Source organism: Staurois parvus, unplaced genomic scaffold (assembly GCF_062004578.1).
Source record: "Staurois parvus isolate SC_StPar_1 unplaced genomic scaffold, SC_StPar_1.0 ptg000137l, whole genome shotgun sequence".
NCBI lineage: Eukaryota > Metazoa > Chordata > Amphibia > Anura > Ranidae > Staurois > Staurois parvus.
The window spans coordinates 12,979,228-13,007,151 of record NW_028317933.1 but is presented as its reverse complement, the minus strand read 5'-3'; the positions used below and the strand labels follow the sequence as shown (position 1 = coordinate 13,007,151).

At 42.0% G+C, this 27,924-nt stretch overlaps 1 protein-coding gene and 1 pseudogene across 1 annotated transcript in view; both read right to left on the bottom strand.

Moving 5' to 3' along the window:
- The window catches only part of TTI1 (TELO2 interacting protein 1), a 41,044-nt gene that overhangs the window by 4,937 nt on the left and 8,183 nt on the right, over window positions 1-27,924 (bottom strand). Inside the window, exons 4-7 of the mRNA XM_089673367.1 lie at window positions 24,902-25,032; window positions 21,105-21,245; window positions 14,692-14,896; window positions 10,831-10,918 (exon numbers count right to left, since the gene is read on the bottom strand). Of these exons, the coding sequence (XP_089529493.1) occupies window positions 10,831-10,918; window positions 14,692-14,896; window positions 21,105-21,245; window positions 24,902-25,032 (565 nt within the window). The remainder of the gene's footprint in view (window positions 1-10,830; window positions 10,919-14,691; window positions 14,897-21,104; window positions 21,246-24,901; window positions 25,033-27,924) is intronic.
- Window positions 12,368-12,483, bottom strand: LOC149465831 (U2 spliceosomal RNA; annotated as a pseudogene).

Genomic DNA, 27,924 nt, shown 5'->3' with positions numbered 1-27,924 from the left:
TTTTTTTTTTTTTTTAAGTAATCACATACCCGCTGTTCTCAGTTGCACAGAGAGGTAGGGGAGGAGAAACAACAGTACACTGAACTTCCCAGTGAATGGCTGTGTGGTGGGAGGGGGGGGAATCAGGACAAGTTTGATCATTAGAGGAGAGCAAACTGTGTTCCAGCATAGCATGAAAACAGACCACGGTGTGCTCTCCTGCTTAGTGTGGTCAGTTTTTAATAGGAAAGCAGAAGGACTGGCAAGAACACTAGGGATTTCACACAAAGAAACCAATACAAAGAGAACATTAAAAAATATGTAAACCCACCATTGCATATTCCTTATCAGTGTTACTAAACCCAGGACCCTGCATTCACTCTATTTGGTCCGCCACAGAATACAGAACACGGAAATGCAATGGTTATAAAAAATATAAACTGCTAAATACCGTTTCTCATCAGCAGTATAAAGCATGAGAAAGCACAAAGTCTTGTGACTTCCATCAGTGTCGACTGAGCACTGGTTAATCTTCTACGAGGAGTTATCATTCACCCCTGATTGTCCTATGAGGCTGCATAACCCGACCCTCTGTCTGGACAGAGTTTGTTGGCCCTGGGCTGATCACTTGCACCCTCCCAAAAGAGAAAAAAAAAAAACTCTAGCCATACAAATTAAACCAAGCATGTGCAGAGTGACTCCTAGAGCTCTGTACTATCAGCATATGGACTGGGGACAGTGGAAGAAGGGGAGGATCAGAGAAGACAAGATTATAAAGCCTTTTGACACAAGGGATAGGATTAACCCCTTAGGTTCCACAGTGAGTATAACAAGCATGCTTTACTGCATATACAGACTGATTTTACTGCTGTGGGTTTAGTAATACTTTAACTTACACTTTACATTCTGCTGTTCTGACCAATGCAATATACAACTCAAACAAGCAATAGATATAAAAAACAGTACTAGTATCTGTATTCCCTCAGGTTTTGTTTCCTACAAATGCCTTCTAGCTGTGTTCATAGAAAGTTCAAAGACCCTGAAGATAAGCTGAATTCTGTTGACAATCAATAAAAAAAAGGTTAAAGCAGACCATGCAAATAGATTTTTTTTTGTATTCAGCAGCAGGCTGAATGAAGAAAATCTAAAAAAAAAAAAAAAAAAAAAAAGTCCTCCATCTATGCTATACAGTGCAGATAGATGAATCTGCACTGCTGGCCATTGTATTCTGACAGCTGCCACTTGTTAGAATACCCAAGCAGCACCTCTATCTGATTGGATTTGGTTAAATGTTTTCTGCCCCTTTCCTACAATTTTTCAATAAGGATGCTAGGCGGGAGGGAGTAGACATGGCCACCCAAAAAAGAGAATTTTGGATGATTTAGCCAAGAGAATCAGTGAAGGGCATAAGCTGGTCCAAAGGAGCCAGACTCCTCGATACATCTGCATTGAGATGAAGAGCCAAAAATGAGTACTGTCATGTACAAATACTATGTAACTATATAACATGGTGAACAAACAGGTTCACATTGGTTGATTCAGATATACTCCACTGCCCCAAAGCACCCCATGACATTCCTCCACTGCGGTATAGTCGAATGCCAGAGCCCTCCTCCACTCCACACTGAAAGGATCGGGCTGTATACCGGTGCCATTGAAACATCCAGTGAAATTTAATGAGCACACAGAAGAGGACAAACCACATACCCAGGAAAATGGCCCACTTTAGGCCATGGCCCAATGTGTTTCACCCCCTACAGGACTTAGTCATAGGAATGAGAAAGACCTAATATATCCAGGAACTGGGGGACACATGACCCATCCTCTTGCAGCAATTGGCTGCTCAGGGACCAGTGCTGTCACATGGGAACAAAGATTCCTCAGTCCTCTGTAAGCTCAGACTAGAATCGATTTGCAGTTTGCACAGGGCTCCTTCTCCTCCCTTCCAGCAGAAGAGCAAAGGGAAGGTGAGCATATGCCGTGGCTTCATACTGGGGCTCTTGTAAATGCTTTTCTTCTAGCACAAGAAAAGTAGCTTCAAACACATTTAGGAGTGTCAAGCATTTGGGCATTTTCATTGGCCAGAATATTCATGTATTCTGGCCACTGAAATGAAAAAACGCTCAAGTGACAAACGCGTCTAGTGACACGTTGGGCATTTCTTCTGCTCAAAGGCTCCTCTTCTGAATGAGATTTTGGTGTGTTCAGATTTCTGCGCCTCAACTTCTCTAAAGGCCATGCACACGTAGGCTAACATAAAGGGACGTATAGGAGCAGAGAAAAAAAAAAAAAAATCAAACGTCTGTGAAAACAGGCATTTGACAGCTGCAGTGTGCATGAGGCCTGAAGTGAACGTGTTGTTCTTGGGTCCTTTCACACGGCGTTCCATTTTTTTCATCCGTTCAGTCACATTTTTTTTCCAAGAAAAAAAACGGATCAGTTCACATCAGTTCTTCATCAATTCGCATGTTTATCAGTTTACATCCATTTTTTTTACATCCTTTACCAATGCAAAAAACGGACCGTATATGTCTGTTTACATCCGGTTTTCATCTGTTCCGGGTTTTTTTTTTTGGAAGAAAAATTGGGGTTTTTTCCAAAAAAAAAAAATGGATGTTGTTAACGGATGCGGACATTAACGGATGTAAATAGATGATCATCTGTTTACATTCGCTAGTCCATAGAAATACATAGGTGTCCATTTTCCATCCCTAAACGGATAGATGAAAAATGGACATACGGAACGCCCGTGTGAAAGAGCCCTTAATCTGTACAGATAAAGCACAGATTCACTTTACAAATCATACAAAAAATAATTCTGAATTTGCTACCACCAGGCAAGGATGTCATCCATGCCATACTGACCTGGAACAAGTATGAAGGTTTCGGCTTCGAAATTCACAGGCTTCACACTTATTCCAGGTCAGTGACCTATGCAGCAGTGAAAGTAGAGGTAGAGATATAATTGGCAGGTCCATCTGCTATTGGAAAAAAGGGGTGTTGCTTTACATACTAGTGGACCAGTATATAAACTGAGTGATAAGATGAAACCAAATTAAAAATCAATATATATCAACAGGCAATCCTCATCAGAGGACAGAATCTAAATGACAAAACTGGGTGTCAAGGAACGCATGCCCACGGTGGCCAGGTAACCGGGGCAGGGTCCTTGACTTGGGGGTAAGAGAATGGGGAGGGGGACGGAGACGGAGACGACTCCACTCTAATCCAGCTGGCTGACCACACACAAGTAGATACAAATCTTACATACAATCTGGTGCACTCTAAGGACTGGGGATCAGTCTAGCACACACTTCTAGGATTCCTCCAGCTATCCATTGAGCTAGAACCCCAGCGTTAATCACTCTTCCCACACCCAAGCACCAGCCAAACAACAAATGGTAGCTTGCCACCACTCAGCAGTTTGTCCACAGACTGGCCTGCTAGGCAACCCCACACACACAGGTCTCCATCCGGCAGATGTTCTAGTTTACAATCTGCATGCAACCTGCCAACATACAGTGCAATTGCATAAAGATTGGCAATGAACTTAGACCAAGCACATAGACACTACAATACAATCTCTCCAGGGATAGGAGTCCTAGGTTAGTACACAGAAGTAACTTATTCATTTTAAAAATGAATATCCTGAAAGTGGGCAGTGCATAAAATATATACAAAGAAAAATACAAAAAAAGACACACACAATTGGCTACTCACTATGAAAATAAAAATAAAACCAAAATGTATCCTGTGACTGGAGCAGGGGCGGACTGACAACTCATGGGGCCCCCGGGCAATAGGGGATCATGGGGCCCCTGTGTCCTTCCCAAACTCAAAAAAGCCTATGAAAAAAAAAAAAAAAAAAAAAGAAGAAGTACCAGGGGCATCTCATGGGGCCCCCCTACTGACCCTGGGCCCTTGGGCAGTGCCCGAGTTTCCAAATGATCAGTCCGCCCCTGGACTGGAGCAAGTCAGAAGAAAAGTTCGGACTTCACCAGTCAAATGGAACTGGCTCCATACGAATCACGCCGTCCATATCTCAGGGTCCTCAATTTATTGAAATATGGATGTGGGCTGGACTTTAGACCTTGGCTAATAAACCTTGAGGGATGTTCTCATCCCAGCCCACAGGACGTTCTGTGTTCTGAAGCTACCAGAGTTGAATGGGCCAGGAACGGTTCTGACACCAGAGTGTCAGCCCCATTAATCACTGCTTGGCTGCCACAATCAGGCGCCCTATAACAGTTTTGTGCGTTTCTTCAGGATTCTACATTCGCTACAACTACGGTTTTACATGTATATGTAGCCTATAATGTGTCCAATCAGATGGAATTATTTTCATCTCTCTACACCTAACATTTTCGTTTTTATGAAAGATAAAATAGATTCCCTTGATCTGTTGAAATAAATAAACGCTGACAGACATTTTGGGGCCTTCTCACTGTCCCCTGCTGGTCCTTGTAGCAGAAGTCCCTAGGACGCTTCTTTGAGTCTCAGGAAGGTGAGAAATCTATGTCTACATAGATGACACCTAGATGCCAATAAATCTATCCCAACTCTAACCTAGCTTTGTCTTTTCAAATGCTAACTGAAGAACATGTACCTATGACTAATTAAGGGAATACTTTGAATACTCTATCCCTAATAACACAGAATTAAACTATATCTATAATGACACTACGGATCATGTCACATCTTAGCTGTTGATAAAATTATTCTACCCTTACATGTATGCTACATCCACATTTATGTTACACTGGAGTGCTGCCAAAGGTAAGGAGAAAAAAAAAAAAGATAGAGGCCGTGGAAGAGTTCCTTATGGTGTCGTGGTTTAACGGATCATTGGATGAAATAGGAAGAGAAGGTAAAATGCAATGATGTATTCACATCTGTGAGGTTGTTGAGCTCCCTAATGGGGTATTAGACATCTTGGAGTGAAAGCGCGCAGAGAATAGGACTGTCCCTGAGCAGTAAAAGGTCACACTCAATGCTTGCTGGGGTGATTCAGACAATTCCACACTCTGTGGTCTCAGGGTTTATTCACAGTAAGAGGTCTTTGAGAACCAAAAAAAATGGGAAAGTGGTGTCAGCAGAGGTTCCCAAATGTAAAGTAGAAGATGAGAAGTGGATTCTTCATAAATTTAATATTTATTGATCACACAACTATGCACCATCCTGAGGAAATGGCTAGTGTAGTGCCATGAAACGTGTTGATGCTGTTTTATACTATTCTGTGACAAATATCGAATTTATGAAGAATCCACTTCCCAGCTTTCCCTTCACTATTGGGCACCTCTGCTGACACCTCTTTCCCATTTTTGGGGGGGGCTCAAAGACCTCTTACTCTAAATGACAACAGGCAGGTAGATCAGTCTTGATCACAGATATGCCTATTGTTCATAGCGGTGTAAATCCATGGTATTTGTGGGCAATTACATGAGGCCTGTTTGCTATTCCTGAGGGTAAAGCAATTAAAAAGTCACATTATAAATAAATAAATAAAAAAGTGTTTGTCCGGGTGACAAATTTCAAAAAATTTGGACCACAAAGAATATCAATCTGTTAGCTGCAGGGATGTAAACCTGTTACCTGGACAAACTGACTTTTTACATAAGACAAGTTCTTAGTTACTTTATCCGTCCTCCAGAACAATGGTTTCAGACAAACAGCCCCAATGAAGAAGGCACTGTAATTGCCCTGAAATGCATTGGCTTTACATTGTCACAAATAATAACCATATCTATGTTCAAAATTAATCTATCTGCATTTCTTCTTTAAGGTTCACTTCTTTGACAAGAATGTGCCTAAATTTATTTTTAACTCTGCTTCTAATTCAGAATGATGAGGAAGACAGCTCCAGGCATCTTCTCCTATACTTCTATCTTGACAGGTTCAATTCAAATACACCGACATACTACCGATACAACATAACACTGCGACACAGAAGAAAACAAAGCTTTAAACCTCGCTTACAGAATAGAAGGGGGGACAGACAAATGACTAACCATCTCCCCTCTTTTGTCCAGTTATGTAACTTAGGATCTGGCTACATCTGTGATAATTAAAGCATTTCAAAGTTCTATATACAATTTGAACACAGCTGTTTTCGTCATATTAGATGCCATCAGTGAAAGAAAACGAGCATTACTGTCTCCATCTGTAATAAGTGTTCTTCTCTAGAACCGAAAGGATTATTAAACTATGCCGGTGAGCCGAAATTGCTATAATCCATGAAAGTAAGGCACGTTATCATCTGTGCCTACTGAGTTGAGTAATGATTTGTTTAGCAAGCCAACTGCATCTATGCATCATTTGGGACCTACTGGCTGTACAGTGTTCTAATAAAGAATCTCGAAATTAAACTTGTCTACAATGATATAAGCAAGAGCATCCCAGAGCCTAAAACTGTTCAAAAATAGGCTTTTTAAATTTGCAGGCTAATCTCATTAGATGGATTTGTACATTTACTGGTATTAAATGTAGAAGCCATTTTGATCTGCCAGAGTCTCTTGGCATGTATAAGAGCTTATGACCTATGGATTTGTGCTTTAAAGTGGAGTTCCACATAAAAGGGGAAGTTCCGCTTTAAAGATTGGTCCCCCGTTTCCCATTAAGGATTGACACCTTTGGGGAGTGGGGGGGTTAACGGGTACCCGGGTTTGACAGGTACCCGCTCCCACTTCCGCTGCGATTGTGTAGGCGATCGGAAATGGAAATTGTCCTTCTACCCTCCCTCCCTGAAGTCTCGTGGGACAGGTCCCAGAAGACGGGGCCATTCAGGAAGCGCAGCACTACTCGTGCATGTGCAGTGGGCACCCTGCTGTGAAGCCGCAAGCTGTCACAGCTGGGTGCCCACACTGAAGATGCCGGTGCCTGGAATACAGGACAGCTGGTGAAACGGGCTGCGGCGGGGGCATTGTGGGATCGTGGGACAGGTAAGTGGCTGTTTTTTTTAAAAGTCAGCAGCTACAGTTTTTGCGGACCTATTTTTTTTTTTTTTTACAGAGTGAGTGGAACTCAGCTTTAAGGGCTAGTTCACACTAGATGCAGTCCAGTGCACCTTTTTTCTGCAGCACAAATGCATGCACAGTGTTTTCCATGTATTCCAATGGCCTTAGTTTACACCAGTGCAGAAAAAAAAAAAAAAAAAGTAGAACATGATGCATTTTTTTCTGCACAGAACCATACTGGAAGATAGCAAACTGCATCGAAACTGCACAGGAATGGAGTGTGGTGTGAACTGTAAGCAAAAATGTATCCGAAATGCATCCGGAGTGTGTTTTTTGTGGTGTGAACGGTCCCTAAAGCACAACTGCAAGCTCTGGGCCACACCTTACCAAATGACCATCTCCCCCCAGGCACGGTTTCTTTTCTTTTCTACTTACCCTTTTTCAGATGTCTTCATGCTGGCCACATGGGGAGCAGGGTGGTTCTTGGATCCTCTCCTGGAGTTGGGCAGCCCTTGATGATGCATTAGTATACTGTGAGTGCAGGTTGGTGTAGTGACATCCCCTGAAGAGGTGGTCCCATGAAGCCATGCACTCACAGTATGTCCTTAGTCTTACAGGTTGAATGACGAACCTGGAAGACTGACAACATCTTGCGGTGAAGGAGAGGCACTGAGAGAACAGCATTTAAAAAGTAATGCTGTAAAAGCTTTTAACTTCCAGGACAATGTAACCTGGAGTTAGGCTTTAATAGAGGTAAAGACCTCCTCTGTGACATCTAATACACGCACCTTCCAAAAGGAGAACACAAATAACTTCCATTATTCTGTACAAAATATATCTATAGAGCCTTAAGGCAATGTTGTGTCTCCCTATAATTCACAATGTAGTATTATTATTTTACTTATTTATCTATTTTACTTACTTTATTATTTATTTATCAAGTCGCTAGGACCCGTACTTGAGTAGATGGCACTTAATTATTATTTTAATAAATTATATTGATACAACAAATAGAGATACTGGCATTCTAACTGGAAGACTTTGGTATACTCTAATAATGACTTGAACTCGGCTTTCAGAGGGCACCTTCGGCTAATATTGAAGCTGCCTGACTATTTCTGACATCGATATTTTTGAACGTTGAATCAGCAAGAGTACTGTATCAGTGAACCTGGAGTCCAAACTCATTTTGAATTATTTCAGAACATGATAAAACATCCATTGCGTTTTGGGAGCTTAGGTACTCCCTCTTCAACAGGGCTTACGTGCTGTGCTGGCTTGAGCTTGTAGGATTCGAACCATACTAGGGGTTATCGTGTATCTGACATTCATTGTAGTAGCTCAATAGATAGTGGCATAACCTGCTTGTCTGATATGCGTTGATTAAAAATCAGTTTGGGCTCCATCATTGGTGTGGTGCTCTTCTTGCCTCTTTAACATTTGGATTTTAACCAAGGCGTCCTCTTTTCAGGTGCCTTTTTTTGATGAAAGCAGCCTTACCAGAGCTAGGGAGCTATAAAATCTAAAGTCGGTATTGACCATAGAGGACTTTAACATCTGAAAGATCAAGCACCTTATGTCCATATATTTTCGCAGTCAATGACTGGGAACAGACATACAGCAAATGATGGCAGAATTCCTGTTTGTTAGGATTTAACTAAACCCTAACATAATCCCCTGACCCTACACAACAGTGGTTCTCAACCTTCCTAATGCCGCGACCCTTTAATACAGTTCCTCATGTTGTGGTGACCCCCAACCATAAAATTATTTACCCAGTAATTATAATTCATGAGTGTCGTTTTACCTCCAATATTGCTGCTTTCTACACAGTAGCTGCTCTTTACAGATTGGAAATATGTGTTGTCCGATGGTCTTAGGCGACCCCTGTGAAAGGGTCGCTCAACCCCCAAAGGGGTCGCGACCCACAGGTTGAGAACCACTGCTACACAATATACAACACTGCTTCTTAAATACCAAAAGCTAACTCACCTAAATCGTTACAGCTGATGCCTTAAAATGTGAGTTTTTTTCTATTGCTGCCAGTAGAAGCTCTTTTAACCTCTTCAATACTGGGCACTTATACCCCCTTCCTTCCCAGGCCAATTATCAGCTTTCAGCACTATCACGTTGAACGACAATTGCGTGGTCATGCAACATTGTACCCATATGAAATTTTTATCATTTTTTTCACACAAATAGAGATTTCTTTTGGTGGTATTTAATCACCACTGAGTTTATCTTTTGCTAAATAAAACAAAAAACACCTGAAACTTGGAAAAAAAAACCAAAAAACCCCCCCCAAAAAAAAAAAAACAAAAAAAAAACCAAACAAACATACTTTTGTTTCTGTTATAAAATTTTGCAAATAAATAACATTTCTTCATAAATTTAGGTCAACATGTATTCTGCTACATTTCTTTGGTGAAAATAATAATAATAATAAAAATTTATTTTTTTCAAATGTTTCTATTTTATTACATTTTTTCTTTTTTTTTACTATTTTATTTTTCAGCACACTGGGACCAAAGCAATACAATGTTATTATAGTAACATTGAACTACTCTGAGCAAGTGATCAGTAATTTAATTTTTTTTAAACACATTATGATTGCTAATACCAATGTATTTCAGTGATATTTGCAATCATTGTTACTGAATGAAACTGATTCAGTGTTTTTTTGTGATTAGCTATGATTGGGCAAAGCTGATCACATGACACAGATGGGCTGTGATTGGCCCTGTCTGTATCATGTGACCGCCTTGACCAGTCACAGTTAACATAATTGTATACAATGGATGGCATGACAGGAAGCCATGCATTGTATACAATTAACATGTGATCTGCTGTGATTGGTCACAAGACACTGGCAACGGGCCGGTGTAGTGATATATCACTGGCTGTGTCACGTGGACACAGCCAGTGAGAGATCGCGCTGTTGCGCAGCCCCGGGAACAGCTCGTTTTGACAGGACACCATATGACGCCCAGTCACAACGGCAAGTGTTCCACCCGGCAGTCAATCTGCTATAGGCCAGGTGGGAAGGTGTTAATGTGACACTATTGTGAGACATGTATGGGGGCTGTCACTGCTGGACCTCCTTCAAAAAATACCATTAGAATGGCTTGAATATTTGATTTACAGACCCAGAAAAAGCAAACTGTAAATGATCATTAGAAAAGTGTCAATTCCTTATTCTATATTTTCTACATGATGGACTCAAAAACCATTAAAGCACCACCAGCATGTCAACCAGAAAACTAACATATTGAACATTTAGGTCAGCTGTGGCAGGTCCCATACTTTTCTCATGACAGGATGAGAACCCTTAAGTGGGCAGGATGCCACATAGAGCAAAACTACACTGTATCTGTGCATCACAAACCAAAAGCGCTTTGCAACTCAATCTTGTCTGGAATTCCTGTTGAAAAACAGCAGTGCATATCCTGGTATGCTAGTGTGCCTAGACACTCCTGCTCCTTGAGCCTCCAAGCTGTGCAGCTGCAGCGTGAAATCTTAGGCACTGCTGATTCTGACTGCTAGTATCAGGAGACTTGGAGTAAGATTTAGTAATGTCACTACAGCTTTTACTACTGTTGCCATTGTTAAGAGGCTCTGACATTAGGAAGCAATGCCTTGCTTCAACCAAAGTGGTCACCTGCACGCAGAGACACAGTGCATGAAAAGGCATTTTAAGTCAGTAATGGGAAAAGACCAGTTGCAGAGAGACCACAGACAATACAGGTGACTAGTCATTTGCACTTCGCTTGCCTTTGTTGGGTACAGCTTCCAGAGTCCAGTTTCTCTTTAAACATCACATGACTTTGTCCAGCCCTGAGTGTACGTACACACACACACACACACACACACAGTGTACATTTCTGTAGGGTGTTCTCACCGGATTGCAGCTTCCTGGAGTTTTTTTGGCTGTCGAGCGCTCAGGTACAACATGCAAGAATCAATCACGTCCAGCAGATCGCGGTCTCCTAGAGGACAAAACAATCTGTTCACTGGCTGCTCAGCAAACATAGTATCAAACAGTTACAATATATACATCAGATGTGAAGATATCTCCCTTAGGTCAATTGGTTCATAAAAAATATTGAAGTCAAACATAGCAAGTCAAAACATACCAATGAAGCATGGCTTTGACTTCCTTTGAGTTTTCTCTGCATTCCCATTGACTTATATTTAAATGCAAACAATTGTAAGCAATCCCTTAAACACTTCCCATGTTTTGTAAAATTTCAGGGTCAGACACTACAGTACATTCCCATACATGACAAGTTGTCAGCAAACACCAAAACAAGTGTAGCAACCAATTAGTGTCTATTTTCAAACTTCTAGTACATGAAAGAGAAGATACAGTATGATTATCCAGTAAGAAAAGGCGATCCAGATTTATGTTTGGCCTGCTGTTTTCTGTGTTGCTGAATCCCAATGTCTGAAGAATGTTTCTCCACTTTGAGTATAACCTTAGTCACACCAGGCCATAAGTCTCATGGGGAAGTACAAAGCAACTTCATTATTTGTGTCATTAGAATTATTTCTCAGTTAGATAGTCAGCTGGAAACTAATTTTTTTTTTTTTTTTTTAAGTCCGCAAACGTGCAAGTATACCGAAAAAACCCGTAAGTGTTCACAAAAAAGTGCAAATGCAAAACACCACACAAAAAGTGCACTTAAGGGTGTGCTTTTGTCCTACCCCCGAAGGGGTTGGACCGCTACCCTGATCCCCCGGGGCACGAAGCTCCCGACAGGGACAAGGTTCCCATTCGGTCCTCCTGGCCAAAAGGCCTGGTGGACCACCGTTCCTTATGCCCAGCCGAAGCCGGACATCCAGTACTAGGCCAGGGGGTTCTCCCGAAGAGAAAACCCCCTAGGGACAGGGGAGGAAGGAACCATAGGGCCACACATCCTCCCCCTAGACTTCAGGGCAGGCCCGAGGACCCACACCCTCCATCCTGTGAGAAAAAACACACACAAAATTAAAAAGTGACAAACGTGGGGTGAGGAAAATAAATAAATTAAATAAATCTATAAAAATAATAAAAAGTGTCGTGCCCAAATTGTGCACTGACCAGACCCTGAGGCCTGTAGCAAAAAAATTGCCCAGAACTTGACCAAAAGGCCCGGTCCTAGAGGCGCAGTGCAAAAAGTGTTTAAACTCGGTGACCATGTGCTCATTTGCAACGTGGGGTCCCACACCCAAGTGCTACTCAGAGCACCCCTGAGGCGACTACTCAGGGGGCACCGTGTTTGCGGACTCTCTGCCTTCCCAGCCCCTGGCCAGACCAAGGTAGATCCGTCCAAATCAGGAGGTACTGGGTCTTTCCAGCTTTCCCAGAGGAATTACTCCCAAGGCCCCAGAACGAATCATGGCGCTCCCTGGTTTCTGTCCCTCCGGTCTAGCCTTCCGGACCCCCATCATACCAGTGAGGGTACTATACAACAGCCATCCCCGCAAAGCTAGAATGGCCGGGAGCACCCCCACTGGACACTGATAAGAACAGATACTACACTTGATCTTAGCCAAAAGGCCGAGAAGCGAAAGCGAGAGTCAGCTGGAAACTAATGGCAACCTATAGTAGCAGGGGAAATCGGTATCTTTAAGAGTGAGAAAGGGTTAGATCCCTTGTCAAGTTTTTAATGCTGTCTGTCCCCTTTGGGGAGATTTACCCTGCTATTTGTACTGGTGACCATTGTTGCTAAGAAAGAAATTCAGGGTAAATCCAAAATGTTAGAATTGTTCCAAGAACAAATGCTAAGGGGAAATCATCAGGGACACCTGCTCCAGAGACAATTGTCTGGGGGTGGGACTCCCCCCACTTTAGGTTTGCTCTGACTTCCTGTTGCCTCTTTGGGATAAGAAGAGAAGGGAAATTTCCCCAAACACAAATTGAAAATATAGGTTTGACTGTACTTAAAAAGGAGGACAAAATAAATGTAAGAGGGAAATGATACTTCCCTCTATGTCCCTGAACAAAGTCATGAAGTGTTCATCCAGGAGAGCTCTAGGACTGATGGTCTGCACTTTGATTTCCCTGTCTGCAGGATACTTTTCCCACAGGTGAATGTGGGGTAACAACTTGCAGAGAGGGATTGAGATACAGGTCTAATTCAAGGCTGCTAATTGGGTGAACACTCTTTACACTTGAAAATTCCTTTAAAACAGCATGCTCCTTATGTATAGAGGTGTCACTCCTTCCAGCTTTTATTTGTGATGCAGAAGGAACTTCCAGACATGACCGATTTGCTGCATTAATATCCTTTCAGGTGAGTGCCTATGCTCAATTTTACTATGTGTTATTAAAACAACTCTTTCTCTATAATAAATATATAAAATAAAGTCCTCCATGTAAGAAAAGAGCTGCAGTTGCCTGCACCGCTTGTCTCTGCAGCAGCGAGGAGAAATTGCTGCCTGAAGAAGCATCAGACTTCCGGAAGTGTCAGATTCCTGGTCTCCTGCGGTGCTTAGTGGTTTAAACCACCAGCCCCCATGTCACTACTATGTCCTGTAGTGATGCAGTGGCCAGCAGGAGAAACCAGAATGCAGTGGGGGGACCAGTAATTCCAACATTCCTGCATGTGTTGAATTTTGAGGATTCTTCTGGTGGCTGTTTCTCTTCAGAGCAAATATCAGTTGCGTAGGCAGAGGAAGAATGGATTACCAGTCTTCTTTGTGGAGAGGACTTTATTTTACATATTTATGTCAATGACTAAGTCACTTTAATTGTCCAGTGTAAGCCCCACCCTTTCTTGCAGGGGGTCCTATAGATCATAGAGGAACTGTAGAATGGTGAGAAAGCCAGTTCAGGTCCTGATGAAGTCACGAGGTACGTGACGCAACGCGTTGACGGCAATAGCGTGGTGACGCACTTCCGGCGTGACGCCATCTTGGTGCACCTTTTTGATCCTGCTTACACCCAGCATTGCATCTCCATACAAGCCGTTTTTATGTAAGTGGATTACCTTCCTTTCTTTGTTTGTTGCCTTATTCAAATAAAGCGGTAATACACTATGAGGATTATGTTTATCTCCTCATTTATGGGCATATGAGCGGCTGTGATATCGGAGGAGAGTGCCTTCTATTCATCCACTGACTTGGAGGAAACCTGTCCCTGTTCATTCATACATCTAAAGAGTCCGTATTGGAGGATTTCGTGGTGATCTACATTACGCTTTATGGCCCTGTAGGGTCGTGGAGTGGAGGTGAGAGGCCACTGCAGCAAGACTGCCCGGGGTCACCTTCTTTGGAGTGTGCTGTGATTCACTTACACCCCTGTATGAATTATGGACACCTTAGCCTGCACTTAAACCACTTATCACTGCTATTAGTCTTATAAGGGCTATTGTTTTTTGTATCCCCAGGCGATCCTGGGTCATGTTATCATTTTTATTTTACTATCCGGATATATATTATATTTTGTCTTTAGTTTTTTAGCGCTGCATCAACTTTATATTCTATTCATATTACCCTTTTTTGGTGCGGGATAGATGCTGGCTGCTTTTTAGTTTCTCTATCCACCACTTACCATAAGAGCGCAGGAGGACTTTATGTGATTCAGTTCAGACATGTTCCCCTTTACAAATATGGATCAGTATGAAAATCCGCTGGCAATGAATGCATCTAATCCAGGACTTTGAAAATCACACAGAATAGGAGAGGCATGCAGAAAAGTTACATAGTGTCATTTTAGCTTGCAGAATTCAGTAATAATAGCAGAATTTAGCTCTGAGCTAGGCAGCCAAGTACTCACCCAATGCCAAATCCACACAAAGGGTCCCCAATCCTTCCAGTACAGCTAACTGCAGTTTAAAGCCCAACGTGTGGCTGTATACAGGCCCGGCGTGACAGCTAACAAGTGCCTGAGAGCGTAGGGACATCAAAAAGGCAGGAAGGGCATCCTTGCACACACGTTGCTGCAGGAAGTCTTTACATGAGGAAGCAAGAGACACTAACACCTGGAAAAGGAGATGGCCATTTAAAAAAACGTGAGAGACATAAGATATCTGGATTAGATCACAGTGCTCCTACTGTCAATACCTGCATTTTACTTCTTGCACAGCCAATACCATCTATATTCAGGCATCAACCAGAATCAGCTGTGTTGTGTGCAAGCAGGTAGTTTGACACAGATCAGGGAACAAAATGATGGTATCTTGCTGAGATATAGAACACAAGGGTGCGGCGCTACCTTGCTGAGGTACAATCATTTTCCCGGAGCTCAAGAAACATTCGCTTTTTAAAAACCGAAGATGCAGCTCTTTGCTGTATGTGTAAAATCTATTTGTGAAAAAGAACTACTCAAGCTGCAAGCACACACAGGGGTTGATTTACTAAAACTGGAGAGTGCAAAATCTGGTGAAACTGCATGGTAGCCAATCAGCTTCTAAAATTCAGATTGTTCTTTTAAAGGAGTAGTACAGCCAAAACTCACAAGAGTTCAGTTCGTTCTGCATTCCTGTTTCCCGTTTTCTGCTAACAGCGGGCTAAAGCCCACTGTCAACAAAAGAACCCTCAAAGTGATTCAGTAGCGCAAAAAATATATATATGCATGTGAATAAATGAATAAGTAAGTGATCATTCAACATAAGTGAAAAATAAAATAAAAAGTCAATAAAATGTCTTTTCCGCCAAATGAATCTTCTAATTCCCAAAAAGAAATCACCAGGTGCAAAAGGATGGCATCCCCCTTTTGGATATGCACTCTCCGGATAGCCATGCCTCCTATTCTCATGGTTGGCTAGAATTGCTTATAAAGTGAATTCAAATGGGAAGGAAAATCAACCAAAATCAATATTGTTACACTCCTCTCTGTTTATCCTTCAATCTCCATGCCTGTCATTCCCATGATCAGCTGGCACCACTTCACAGGTTAACAGATTTCTAATAATGAGGAACTTATAGCAAAATGGATTACGCTCTCCTTCTTAATATCTCTCTCTCTCAGGATTAGTGGTCATGTAGAAACAAAAAAAGAAATAACCCAATGGTGCAGTACAAAACACCTTTAATTGCTATAAAGACAGCCACTTTAAAAATATAAGCAGATAAAAAGCCCATAGGTGTTGCAGTGAGATGTAAAACACTGGTTGGTATCAGGCAATGCTCTCACCAGTACCGGATCTCAAACAATGGCGCTCCTGCATCACTTCCAGTTCCGTCACTTCCGGTCGCGGCACAGTCTCGCTCTGACACTTTGTCATATCCGACTTAGTCATAGGGTACCCTATGACTAAGTCAGGTATGACGAAACGCGTCAGAACGAGATCTCACTGCAGCACCTATGGGCTTTTTATCTGCTTATATTTTGTAAGTGGCTGTCTTTATAGTGATTAAAGGTGTTATTTCGTCCTGCACCATTGGGTTATTTCTATTTTGTTTCTACATGACGAGAGAGAGAGAGAAATTAAAAAGGAGAAGGAGAGTGTTATCCATTTTGCTATAAGTTCCTCAATATTAGGAATCTGTTAACCTGTGAAGTGGTGCCAGCTGATCATGGGAATGAAAGGCATGGAGATTGGAGGATAAACAGAGAGGAGTCTATCAATAATCAATTTTGGTTGATTTCCTTCCCATTTGGATTCACCTTAAAAAAAAAAAAAAAAAAAAAGTGCATAGCCGGAAGGGGGATGCCATTCTTTTGAATGTGGCGATTTCTTTTTCGAAATTACAAGATTCATTTGGTGGAAAAGACATTTTATGGACTTATTTTTTTTTTTCCCCACTTATGTTGAATGATCACTTACTTATTCATTTATTCACATGCATAAATATATTTCTTGCGCTACTGAATAACTTTGAGGGTTCTTTTGTTGATTATATTAATTTGTTTAGAAGTGGCAGCATTGTTTACTACAAATTATCACTATTTATTTTATTTACGTTTTAGATTTCATCACACATCTAGCGCAAACGTTTTTTTGTTTATATATAAAGCCTGCTGTTGGCTGACGTCACTCAGCCAGTCCAGGCTGGGGAAAGATCCTGACTTTAAAGTTGAGATCCACCACAGAGTCTGGAGCAGCACCTGGCTTACCCTCTCATCGAGTTGCTGAGAATACGGAGCCATCAGCTCCCTCCCCCTCCACAGCCCAGCGCTCTAGTAAGTGCAAGGGGGCAGAGCAGACAGCGGTGATTGACAGTCACCATTCTCTGCTTAGAGCAGCTGTGAGAACTCAGTGATCATGTGATCGCTGAGTTCTCACTTCGAGCCGGTGGGGGACAGATGCAGTATCAGACCGATGCTGCATCCACCTAGGTAAATATAAATGGGGGGAAAAAAACAAAAGCCATACTTCTCTTTTAAGCTTTGACAAAAAATCCTGGAAGCGGATTGGTTTCTATGCAGAGCTGCACCAGATTTTGCACTCTCCAGATTTAGTAAATGAACCCCAGAGTGTTTGCGATAAACGACAATGTATATAAAATAGTGCTGCGTTGTGAATATGAATCAGATAACCGTATGCATATAAATAATGCAAACCAATGTATAAGACATAACAGTAACACAAACGTGCACTGCTAATTTTGACATCAAATTGCGATTTATTTTTAGTCCTAGTCTTTTGACTAAATGCCGTTTCAGTTGTATTTTAGTCATGGTAATGGTTTTAGTTTTAGTCATATTTTAGTCTACTAAAATCTCCAGTACATTTTAGTCAAATAAAATCTCCAGTAGCACTGACTCAGTGGAGCAGGAACGTGTGATGGGGGCGGGGGAGTAGATTTAAAAAATTAGATGGGAGTGTGCAGTATAATTTTTGGGGATGGGGAGGTGACCTGAAAGTGGGAATGGGGAGGTAAATGAGGGTGAGGAAGTGCACAGGGCAGGGTGCATTATACTTTGGGGATGGGGAGGTGACCTGCTAGTGAGGAAGTAAATGGGAGGGAGGGAGTGCAAAGGGCAGAGAACTGGACGGTCTGGGGAGGCAGTTATTTTACACAATGCTAAGCACTGTTACCTTGCTGGGAGGGGCTGGTGCTTTAACAGACAGGCAGAGCTTAGTGGAAAGCGAACGTTCAGGTGGGCATACAATCTTGGGGTCTCAGGTTGCCAGTTTTCACGAAGGATTGATATCACACTTTTTATGAATATTTTAGTTGGCTATTGCAGTTTATACACTGGGGCTGTTCTTCACAGACCTAATTTGTGGTTTACTGATCTGTTTGCACACATTACATTTGGATTTCTACGTTTGTGTTACTTTGATGTCATATACATCACAGTAACACAAACGTACATTGATTTGCATTATGTATTCACATATGATTCATATTCAAAGCAGAGCATGATTTTATATACATCGTTGCTATATGGCCTGCCTGTCTCAGCCTAGCAACTGTTTAAAATCTTCTCACTCCTCCACCTTATCCCCAACATATACATGAACAGCACTTCATTCTCTTTAATGGAAAAATACAAATGCAGCAGGTCAAGCTGTTGACAAGCTTTATAATAATACTATCATACACAATAAAATACAGAGGGACCAGAGGGCCCCATGAAGGATTAGTGCATTAAAGGAGAAGTTCACCTTTGGAAACACGTTACATCTTCCACCTGTTTTTAGTGTAGAACATGTAACATGTTCCCATAGACGCAGCAACCGCCCCCCCTCCCCTCCCTCTGACAGATAGTATGGGAAGAAGTTTCCCTGGAATATCTGTCAGATTTGAAAACAGCGCGGCCGTGTGGAGCTTTGCCCATGCGATCAGATCATTCCTTCATGGACTTCCGTGAATTAACGAACTGCAAGTCCCGACAGCCTTGACGGCTGTTGGCTTGTAGTTTTCAATGAACTACCACGGCGCTGTGGAGCACTGTGGTAGTTCATTAAAGCTTCCTGTCAGCATATCTGCTTGCTCATACATCCCATACTTCAAGCAGGTATTCTGACAGGTCTGCAGGAGACCTGCATGGCGTCAGCTAACTACTGATCACAGGTGCAATGCTGTACAGGCTCCTTTGGACAAAAATAATAAATGCACTTTTTTTACCTGCAAAAAAATGCGCATTTAATATTTTTTTGTCTAAAAGGTGAACTTATCCTTTAAAGCTGAACTCCCAGAATTCAGCCACTTTGTAAAATGTGCTGAATTACTAGGCGTTAATTCCAATGAGGTGCATGCCTCCTTTACTTTACCACCTTCTTAATTTACATCTGATAGTTTTATGGAGCTCTGGGGGTACAGCTATCACTATACTCCTGGGGCTCTGATAGGAGAGATGCTGTCTTTTCACACACATCATTGCCCTTCCCTTCCCTCTGCTGTTCATTCACAGAATCCTTTGCATTGCGTGAATGAGCTTACATAATACAAAACACTCTGATTGAGCAGGAGGAGTGGGTTCAGCAGCTAAATTAAACTCTACAGCTCCAGAAGCTGGAACCAGAAGGTCCAGCATCAGAGGTCTTGGAGTATAGTGATAGCTATGCTCCTGGTGCTTAGTAAAAAGGTCAACTGTAAATTAAAGTCCACGGGGTATCATGCACCTCTATAGACTTAACCCCTAGTAATCCAGTACAATTTAAAAATGTGGCTGAATTCATTTAAAGCTGAACTCTGGGAAACTGGAAAAAAAAAAAAAAAACTAACCAATGATGAGGCTTTGTCCCCAGTGCACAGAAAAAAATGCTTACTTTGACACCACAGAGTCTAGAGCAGCACCTGGCATAGGATACCAAAAACAAAAAAAAAAAAACTTTTACTGACTCATTACCCTGCAAACCAACACTCACAATGTCATTTATGGGTTGTGCACGAGAGATCATCAGACTGTAACTGCCCTTTGGAGTGCAGAGGGGAAGAAGCTTCAGGGAACTGACTATATAGAATGAGTAATCCATAGGAGCGAGAAATGAGTATGTTTAGGTGCATTTTACTGGCACCCAAAGCAAAAATGAGCATTTGACTCTTGCAATGTTGGGGAGCACCACTTCAAAGTTTTTCAGTTCCTTGGCATTCAGCTTTAAAGTGGATGTATCAATGAGAGTAACCCCTTCCATTCCCAATGTTTGCAGAACTTGCTGCCAGACATTAACAATTCAGCTTTAGAATATCCACCATGCAAAATCAGTGAGCAAATACCCCTCCCAGTCTGTCTCTAGAGACCCAGATGGTCTACAACTGGATGTCACCATCTTGAGTTTTACATAGGATAGTGGTTAAAGTGACCCTAACAGCACAAGGTCACTTAAATGTAGAACAAACCTGCCAAAAGAAGACTGCATGTACTCACCATCCTCTGCAAGTATACCAGGTGTGTGAATAACCAGCTTCCCACAATCATTTACTGTGATTTCCCCTGCCAGCTTGTACATCACTACAGGACGTAAAAAGCTACCAGGAGGTACCATAGTGACAGACAGGGAAACAGATATTTACCCCATATGTACGATCGAATACTTGCAGAAGACAGTGAGCAGCGAAGCTTCCGCTTTTCAATAAATGGTATGTATATGAAGTGATCTTTTTGCAGAAATGTTTTGAATACAAGTGTCCTTGCACTGATAGGTCACTTTAAACCAGTCTTTCAATCACAGACCACATACCTCTACTCTTCCTGTGTCAGTCTTGTGTCACTGCTTTCTGCATATAATAAATCCATGGAGGAGAAGTTAGAATGGGAGATTAAGTCTGGCCATGCGTTATATAATTTTCTTGTACAATTTTTCTTCAGTTTTACCAAAACCATATAGTAATATGAGGTCAAACCTAAACACTTTCAATTTTTATGCAATCAGGCAGTCTCTTGCACTACATAGTTGTAGGTAATTCTACAGGAAATTGAACAATTATATAATGTAAGGCCATCTTAAGACTTAGGTGTCAGAGTTTGCATGTTAGTGACAGTACTGATTAGTCTTCAAAGGCTGCACTTTTTTGCAGAAACAATGTAGTAAATGAAAAGTAATATGAAGATACTACTATGTTTCCATGCTTGGGAAATGGAAAGGTTTACTTTGAAGCTCAGGTGCTACACACAAAATCCAGAAGTCCCCGTCTACACACAGACAGAAACACACATTACCAAAAACTAAAGCTCCTGCATGTTTAAAACCTACCAAACCACATAAGGAATTACATTAAAAAATACATAAATTAAAACAGAACGGTTTTGAAGCACCTAGTTATAACTGAGCCCTAATGGGATCTTGAAGTTACCTGAAAGGCTCGCAAAAGGACCAGCGGTTCATCCTGTAACAGTCTTTTCACTAGACATGGCCAGATTTTATGTGCAAGTGGCAGAAGCACATCTTCCTGAGAATGTATGGGTAGTAATGATAGCCGCAAAGTGTCCAGGGCCTGAAAAAGGAAGCCATGTAATGAGTGACAGAGGATTAGACACCAAGCATCATTGCATGGAATATGTTCTACCTCTCCAGAGTTGTCCCTTAATAATATAATACCTAAGTTTGCGTTTTCACATACTTTCATTTTGAAGGAGAAACGGCTTTCAAAAGGTTCAGCAGCTGCCAGGAGTCAACAGAATGAGAGATACATTTCTACAGCCTTTACACTTCACAGACACTGTGCATGGCCTCACTTTCCTACTCCACTCCTCCCTCAGATGATAGTTACCTGTCCCAAGATCTATACAGTCCCCCCTCTCTCATTCACAGACATCCTTCAGCATGCTCACCTCTCCCTAGCTAATGGACATTTCTCCCTGCATGCCCACCCTCCCTATCCCCAGCTGACAGTCACCTCTCTCCAATCCCCCTCAGCTAGGAGACAAAAATCCACATGGACCCTCCCTGGCTGACTGACATCCCTCCCTGAGCAACCCCCTTCCCAGATGACAGACAACCCCCTGTTTGCCCTCAGCCTCTCCCTCCCTGGCTGACAGACACTGTTCCCTGCCTTCCCCCATAAGCATCCTCCCACTGTCACTATTACCTGGAGGAGCACAGGCACTGCAGTGAAACGCTTTTTGTCACCAAACCTACCTATAGTGAATGCTTCATGCAAAAATAATCTGACAGGAGTTATAACTCTCCCTTACCCTACGCAAAAGAAAAAAAAAAAAAAAAAATTTTGTCTACAAATCTACCTTAAGATATCAGTCCATTTAACTTGTCTTTAATGGGAAACTAGAATGTATCTTAGCATTTTCTAAACATATTTGCTAGTAGCATATAATCCTTAGGAAACTTTGTAGATTTCAATTCATAGTGCATGCAGTGTTGTGTTTTTCATGATCACATACAGATCTGGAGGTATGCTATATGGCCAAAAACATTTGGACAGCTGCCATTTAGACTATATTAGTTTTTGGAACATGCATTTCCAAAGCCATATTGAGTTGTCATCCTCTGCGAACATAATGGCCTCCATTCTGGATAGTTGTGCTCACTCCAAAAATAATTTGTGAAGTCAGGTATTGACATTGGACAAAAACAGCAATGACTAGCTTGCAATAAACATTTCAATTAATTCTAGTGGTGTTCATTGGGTTAAGATCAGGGCTCTGTACAGGTAACCTAATTTATTCTAAACCAAAGTCTTTATGGAGCGGCCTTTTTACACAGGGGCACAGTCATGCTAGAACAGAAAAGGGTCTTCTCTAAACAGTGGCCACAAGGCTGGAAGTACACAAATATTTAAAATGTGTTTTTATGCTGTAGCATTAACAGTATCCTTCACTGCAAATACCTGAGCTCAATCATTTATGCAGGCCATAGACGGGTCATTTATCGGCCGAATTTTCGTCCACACGAAAAATCGTCCAATAATCACGCCGTTATTGGGGCCAGCCCATCGGCCGTTTTTCGCGGATCTCCTCATTTATTTTTATCGGTCATGCTGGAAAGTCTGCGAAAAATGACCGTTTTTCGTGGACATGGGTGGCAGCATTGGCAACGGGGCCAACTGATTTTTCGTTTATCGGCCTAAAATTCAGCAGATAAACGGCCCGACAATGGCCTGCCTTAGAGGGGGAGTCCATATAGTAGGTGTGATGGTCAGGTGTCCACAAACCTTTGGTCCTATAGTGTATGCTAGTCCTTTATATTCCTTGTTATCAGTATGCTAGTCCTTTATATTCCTAGTTATCAGTATGCTAGTCCTTTATATTCCTAGTTATCAGTATGCTAGTCCTTTATATTCCTTGTTATCAGTATGCTAGTCCTTTATATTCCTTGTTATCAGTATACAAGTCCTTTATATTCCTTGTTACCAGTATCCTAGCTAAATGATTGCAGCCCACTCCCAACCACTGGGGTCACACTTTCCTTGTGCACAGTCTTTTTTTTTTTTATAAATATTTATTAATTTTCATCCAAATACAAAACACAAACACCTATTTCTTTAAAATTTATCTATATCGCATTTCCCCTACCCTCCCTCCCCCCCCCCCCCCCACTCTGCATTTCTCTTCTCTAAAAACCATTTCTAAAATCCATTTTTATTTCGAGGGGTATAAAACAATCATATATTTCACTTTTTCTCTATATTCTTCCCATTTTTTCCACTTTATATTATATTTCTCCATCATATCTATATGCATATAATACAATCTTTCCGTCGCACAAATCTGATTCATTCTGACCATCCAATCTTCCTCTGTTGTCACCTCCCTTTTTTTCCTATGTATAAGACTCTAAGCTGCGCTCAAGAAATACTATATTCCTGAATCCTTATATGATCTCACTGAAAGCTCTGTGACAAGGAGAAGACATAGCTCTGGTTCCCATCTAATGTCAATCTCAGTAATTTTCCTTACTAAGTAAACAATTTTCCTCCAAAACACCTGTATCTTTAACCACTTCCAGACCGGACAGTTTTCCCCCTTCCTGTCCAGGGCAATTTTCAGCTTTCAGCGCTATCACACTTTGAATGACAATTGTGCGGTCATGCAACACTGTACCCAAATGAATTTTTTACCATTTTTTTGAGACAGATAAAGCTTTATTTTGGTGGTATTTATTCACCGCTGGGATTTTTATTTTTTTTGCTATTTAAATGAAAAGGTTTTTTTAATAAAATTTTGCAAATAAATAATATTTCATCATAAATCTTTACCAAAATTTATTCCGTTATCTTTTTAGTAAAAAAAAAAATACAAATTAGTTAATAACCAAAAATTATAATTTTTAAACTTTTTTTTTACATTTTTTTTTTTTTTTATATTATTTTTTTTTTTTTTTTTTTTACATACTGTCACCCTAGCAGTACAGTGTCACCATGGTGACACTGTACTACTTGTGGGGGTGATGAAGATTTTTTTATTTTTTTTTTTTTACACCCATATAGGATGTAAAAGCAATCATTTCTCTTTCTCTCTGTGTGCATTCTTGCACTCATTGAGAACTACTGAGTGAGCTGTGATTGGTCACAGCTTGTCACATGGTACAAGGCTGTTGTGCATAGCCTTGTACCATGTGACCTCTGTGATCATTCACAGATTTCACACGTAGTAAGCAATGATGTCGCAAGTGACATCTTGCTTACTACTTTGCATGTGATCACTGATTGGCCAATCAGTGATCACATGATCGGGACCTCGTACAGAGGTCCCGTCCGACAATCGGTGTTTCACTGTGTCCGGAGGACACAGCGGGCACCGGATCGCGGTGCTGCGCGCTCCGAGGGAGCGCGCACAAGCAGGGTGTGGGGAGGCCGTTTATAAATGGCCACCCGACCCTGCACTGCCACCGTCCGGCCGTTTATATACAACGCCCGGTCGGGAAGTGGTTAAACACTCCCACCATATGTGATATAACGTACCCACTTCACCACATCCTCTCCAACACAATGGTGAAATCTCCCCGTTCAATTTGTGTTCCACATTTGGTGTGATGTGCCATCTTACTAAACACTTATAGTTCAACTCCACTTCCCGCATGCTAATATTTTCGTGAATTAATCTAAGCATTTTCCTCTGCTGCTCCTCATCTATTTCCCTTCCCATATCTTTTTCCCACTTCTCTATATATATTAATTTTGTGCCCGTGCCATACCTGTACTCGGATCTGTGGATCACTGTGCGACAAGAAGTGGGTACATTTCTCTGCCACCTCTTTGGAAATCTTCACATGCATGGCCAGTGGTGGCTTTGCCTCTTTGGCTTCGTCTGGTGGGGGTAAAAGGTCTAAATAGCAGAAAGCAAGAAAAACATAACATTAGGGATCTCATCACAAAGAAAGTGTTGGAAAAGGCCAATATTTATTTTTTGCAATGGAAAAGTTGCCAGGTCGTAATAGGCTGCTAACTTAAATGCCAGCGTTTCAGAAAAAGCAAAGCTGATGGTTTTTTCTGTCTACTCTAGCATTTATCACATATCTGGTGTGTTGTGACCTGACATCCTGGTGCCTGTATGAGTTTACAGAAGTCTAGAAAGCACAGTACCAAAACGTTCCACCTAAAGGAAAACACTTCTTTCTTAAAAAACATAATTGCTATAAAAGCTTTTTGATTATTTGAAGTAAAGCAAAATGCCATTTCTATTTCAATCTGCAAAGTATGGTTTTCTAAAATTGGCTAAAATGCTAGTTTTGCTTTCCTGCAACCATGGTAACAGTACTATGAAGATATTCATATCTCAGAATATTTAGATCTTGTTCCCTGCTCATATGATTGGCTCAATGCTGTGCCCTAAAATAAGTACAACATTTGAGGTGTGTGCATATATATCGTCCCCATCTCAGTTTGAGAAAGTTATTACAATGAATACTCTGTATTTACAGACCAGAATCATGGAATTAATCTGCAAGGAAGTTTACTAAGATTCTTGCAAAGAATATTGGAAGAAGATTGCATTATATTTTTTTTCTTAGCCAAAAATTGGACTTTTAATTGAAACTTTACTCTTGCAAGCAACATTAACTATTAATTATTTCAGGTACTTATACAGTACCGACAATTTACTTGGTGCTTTACATATTTTATACATTCACATCAGTCTCTATCCCAAACGAGCTTAAAATCTAAGGTCCCCAACTCACATTCATACATACACATACCAGGGCTAATTTACACCAGAGCCAAATAACCTACCAGAATGTCTTTGGAGTGTGGGAGGAAACCGGAAAACCCTGAGCAAACAAATGCAGACACAGAGAACACGCAGACTCAAGGGTGGTAGTAAATGGGACGCAATTTTGAATTGAAGTCAATAGGGGGGGGGGCATTTTTGCATTAGCGTCATAGGGGGGGGGGGACGTTTTTGCATTGGCTTCAATGAGGGGGGGCGTTTTTGCATTGGCGTCAATTGGGGGGGGGGGCGTTTTTGCATTGGCGTCAATGGGGGGGGGGCGTTTTTGCATTGGCGTCAATGGGGGGGGGGCGTTTTTGCATTGGCGTCAATGGGGGGGGGGGCGTTTTTGCATTGGCGTCAATGGGGGGGGGGGGCGTTTTTGCATTGGCGTCAATGATGGGGGGGGGGGCGTTTTTGCATTGTCAATGATGGGGGGGGGGGGGGCGTTTTTGCATTGTCGTCAATGATGGGGGGGGGGGGGCGTTTTTGCATTGTCGTCAATGATGGGGGGGGGGGCGTTTTTGCATTGTCGTCAATGATGGGGGGGGGGGGGGCGTTTTTGCATTGACGTCAATGGGGGGGGGGCGTTTTTGCATTGACGTCAATGGGGGGGGGGGGCGTTTTTGCATTGGCGTCAATGGGGGGGGGGGCGTTTTTGCATTGGCGTCAATGGGGGGGGGGGCGTTTTTGCATTGGCGTCAATGATGGGGGGGGGGCGTTTTTGCATTGGCGTCAATGATGGGGGGGGGGCGTTTTTGCATTGTCGTCAATGATGGGGGGGGGGGCGTTTTTGCATTGTCGTCAATGATGGGGGGGGGGGGCGTTTTTGCATTGTCGTCAATGATGGGGGGGGGGGGGGGCGTTTTTGCATTGACGTCAATGGGGGGGGGGCGTTTTTGCATTGACGTCAATGGGGGGGGGGGCGTTTTTGCATTGTCAATGGGGGGGGGGGGCGTTTTTGCAGTGACGTCAATGGGGGGGGGGGGGCGTTTTTGCATTGACGTCAAGGGGGGGGGGGGCGTTTTTGCATTGACGTCAAGGGGGGGGGCGTTTTTGCATTGACGTCAATGGGGGGGCGAATTTGCATTGAAGTCAATATGGGGCGCAACTTCCATTGAAGTCAATAGGGGGAGTTTTGACATTGAAGTCAATGGGACATGATTTTGCATTGAAGTCAATAGGAGGTGATTTTGCATTGAAGTCAATGGGAGATAATGTATGAACCCAGGTACCAGGCTGCAATTTCTACTCAACATGGCGACCTGGTACCTGGGATTTGTCGAGCCCTGCATTAGGACAATTTTTAGTGTATCATTAACATGTTAAACATTTGTGTAGGGCTAGAGCAAAGTCAGACTGAAAATAAGGGGGAACAGTTCCAACTACACAAGTCACCTCTCAAGCATCCCAGCATAAAGCAATGCATGTATCAGAAAAGCACAGCTGTCTTATTAGGAATATGGCAAAGTCCTTTGTTGACTTGTTTCTGAAGATGCATTCTCCAGGGCTGTCCTCCTTATCTTTCCTTTACTGCTTGGTCAATACAGACTTGGAACAAACACAAGCAAGCGTCATACATGTTCCAGATCAGAAATGGCAGCTCTCATATTTTGCTCTTACAGATACATTTTTTCCAAATGAAATGGAAACGACTCTCTTGTTTCTGATATCTCCAGGGGTTACCTTGCCCTCTTCCTGGTTACTGACATGAATCTCCAGCTCTGCCTATTTGCGAAAAACAGGAACTGGTGTGTCTATAGCTAAATACAACACTCTCCATAGTATTTCTGGATTAAAATTCAGTCCATATGAAAATGTACATACCAATGAGACATGATGGAGTTGATTTACTAAAACTGGGGAGCGCAAAACCTGGTGCAACTCTTCCTAGAAATCAATCAGCTTCCAGGGTTTGTTTTTTTGTCAAAGCTTAATTGAACAAGCTGAAGTTAGAAGCTGATTGGCTCCCATACACAGCTGCACCAGATTCTGCATTCTCCGGTTTTA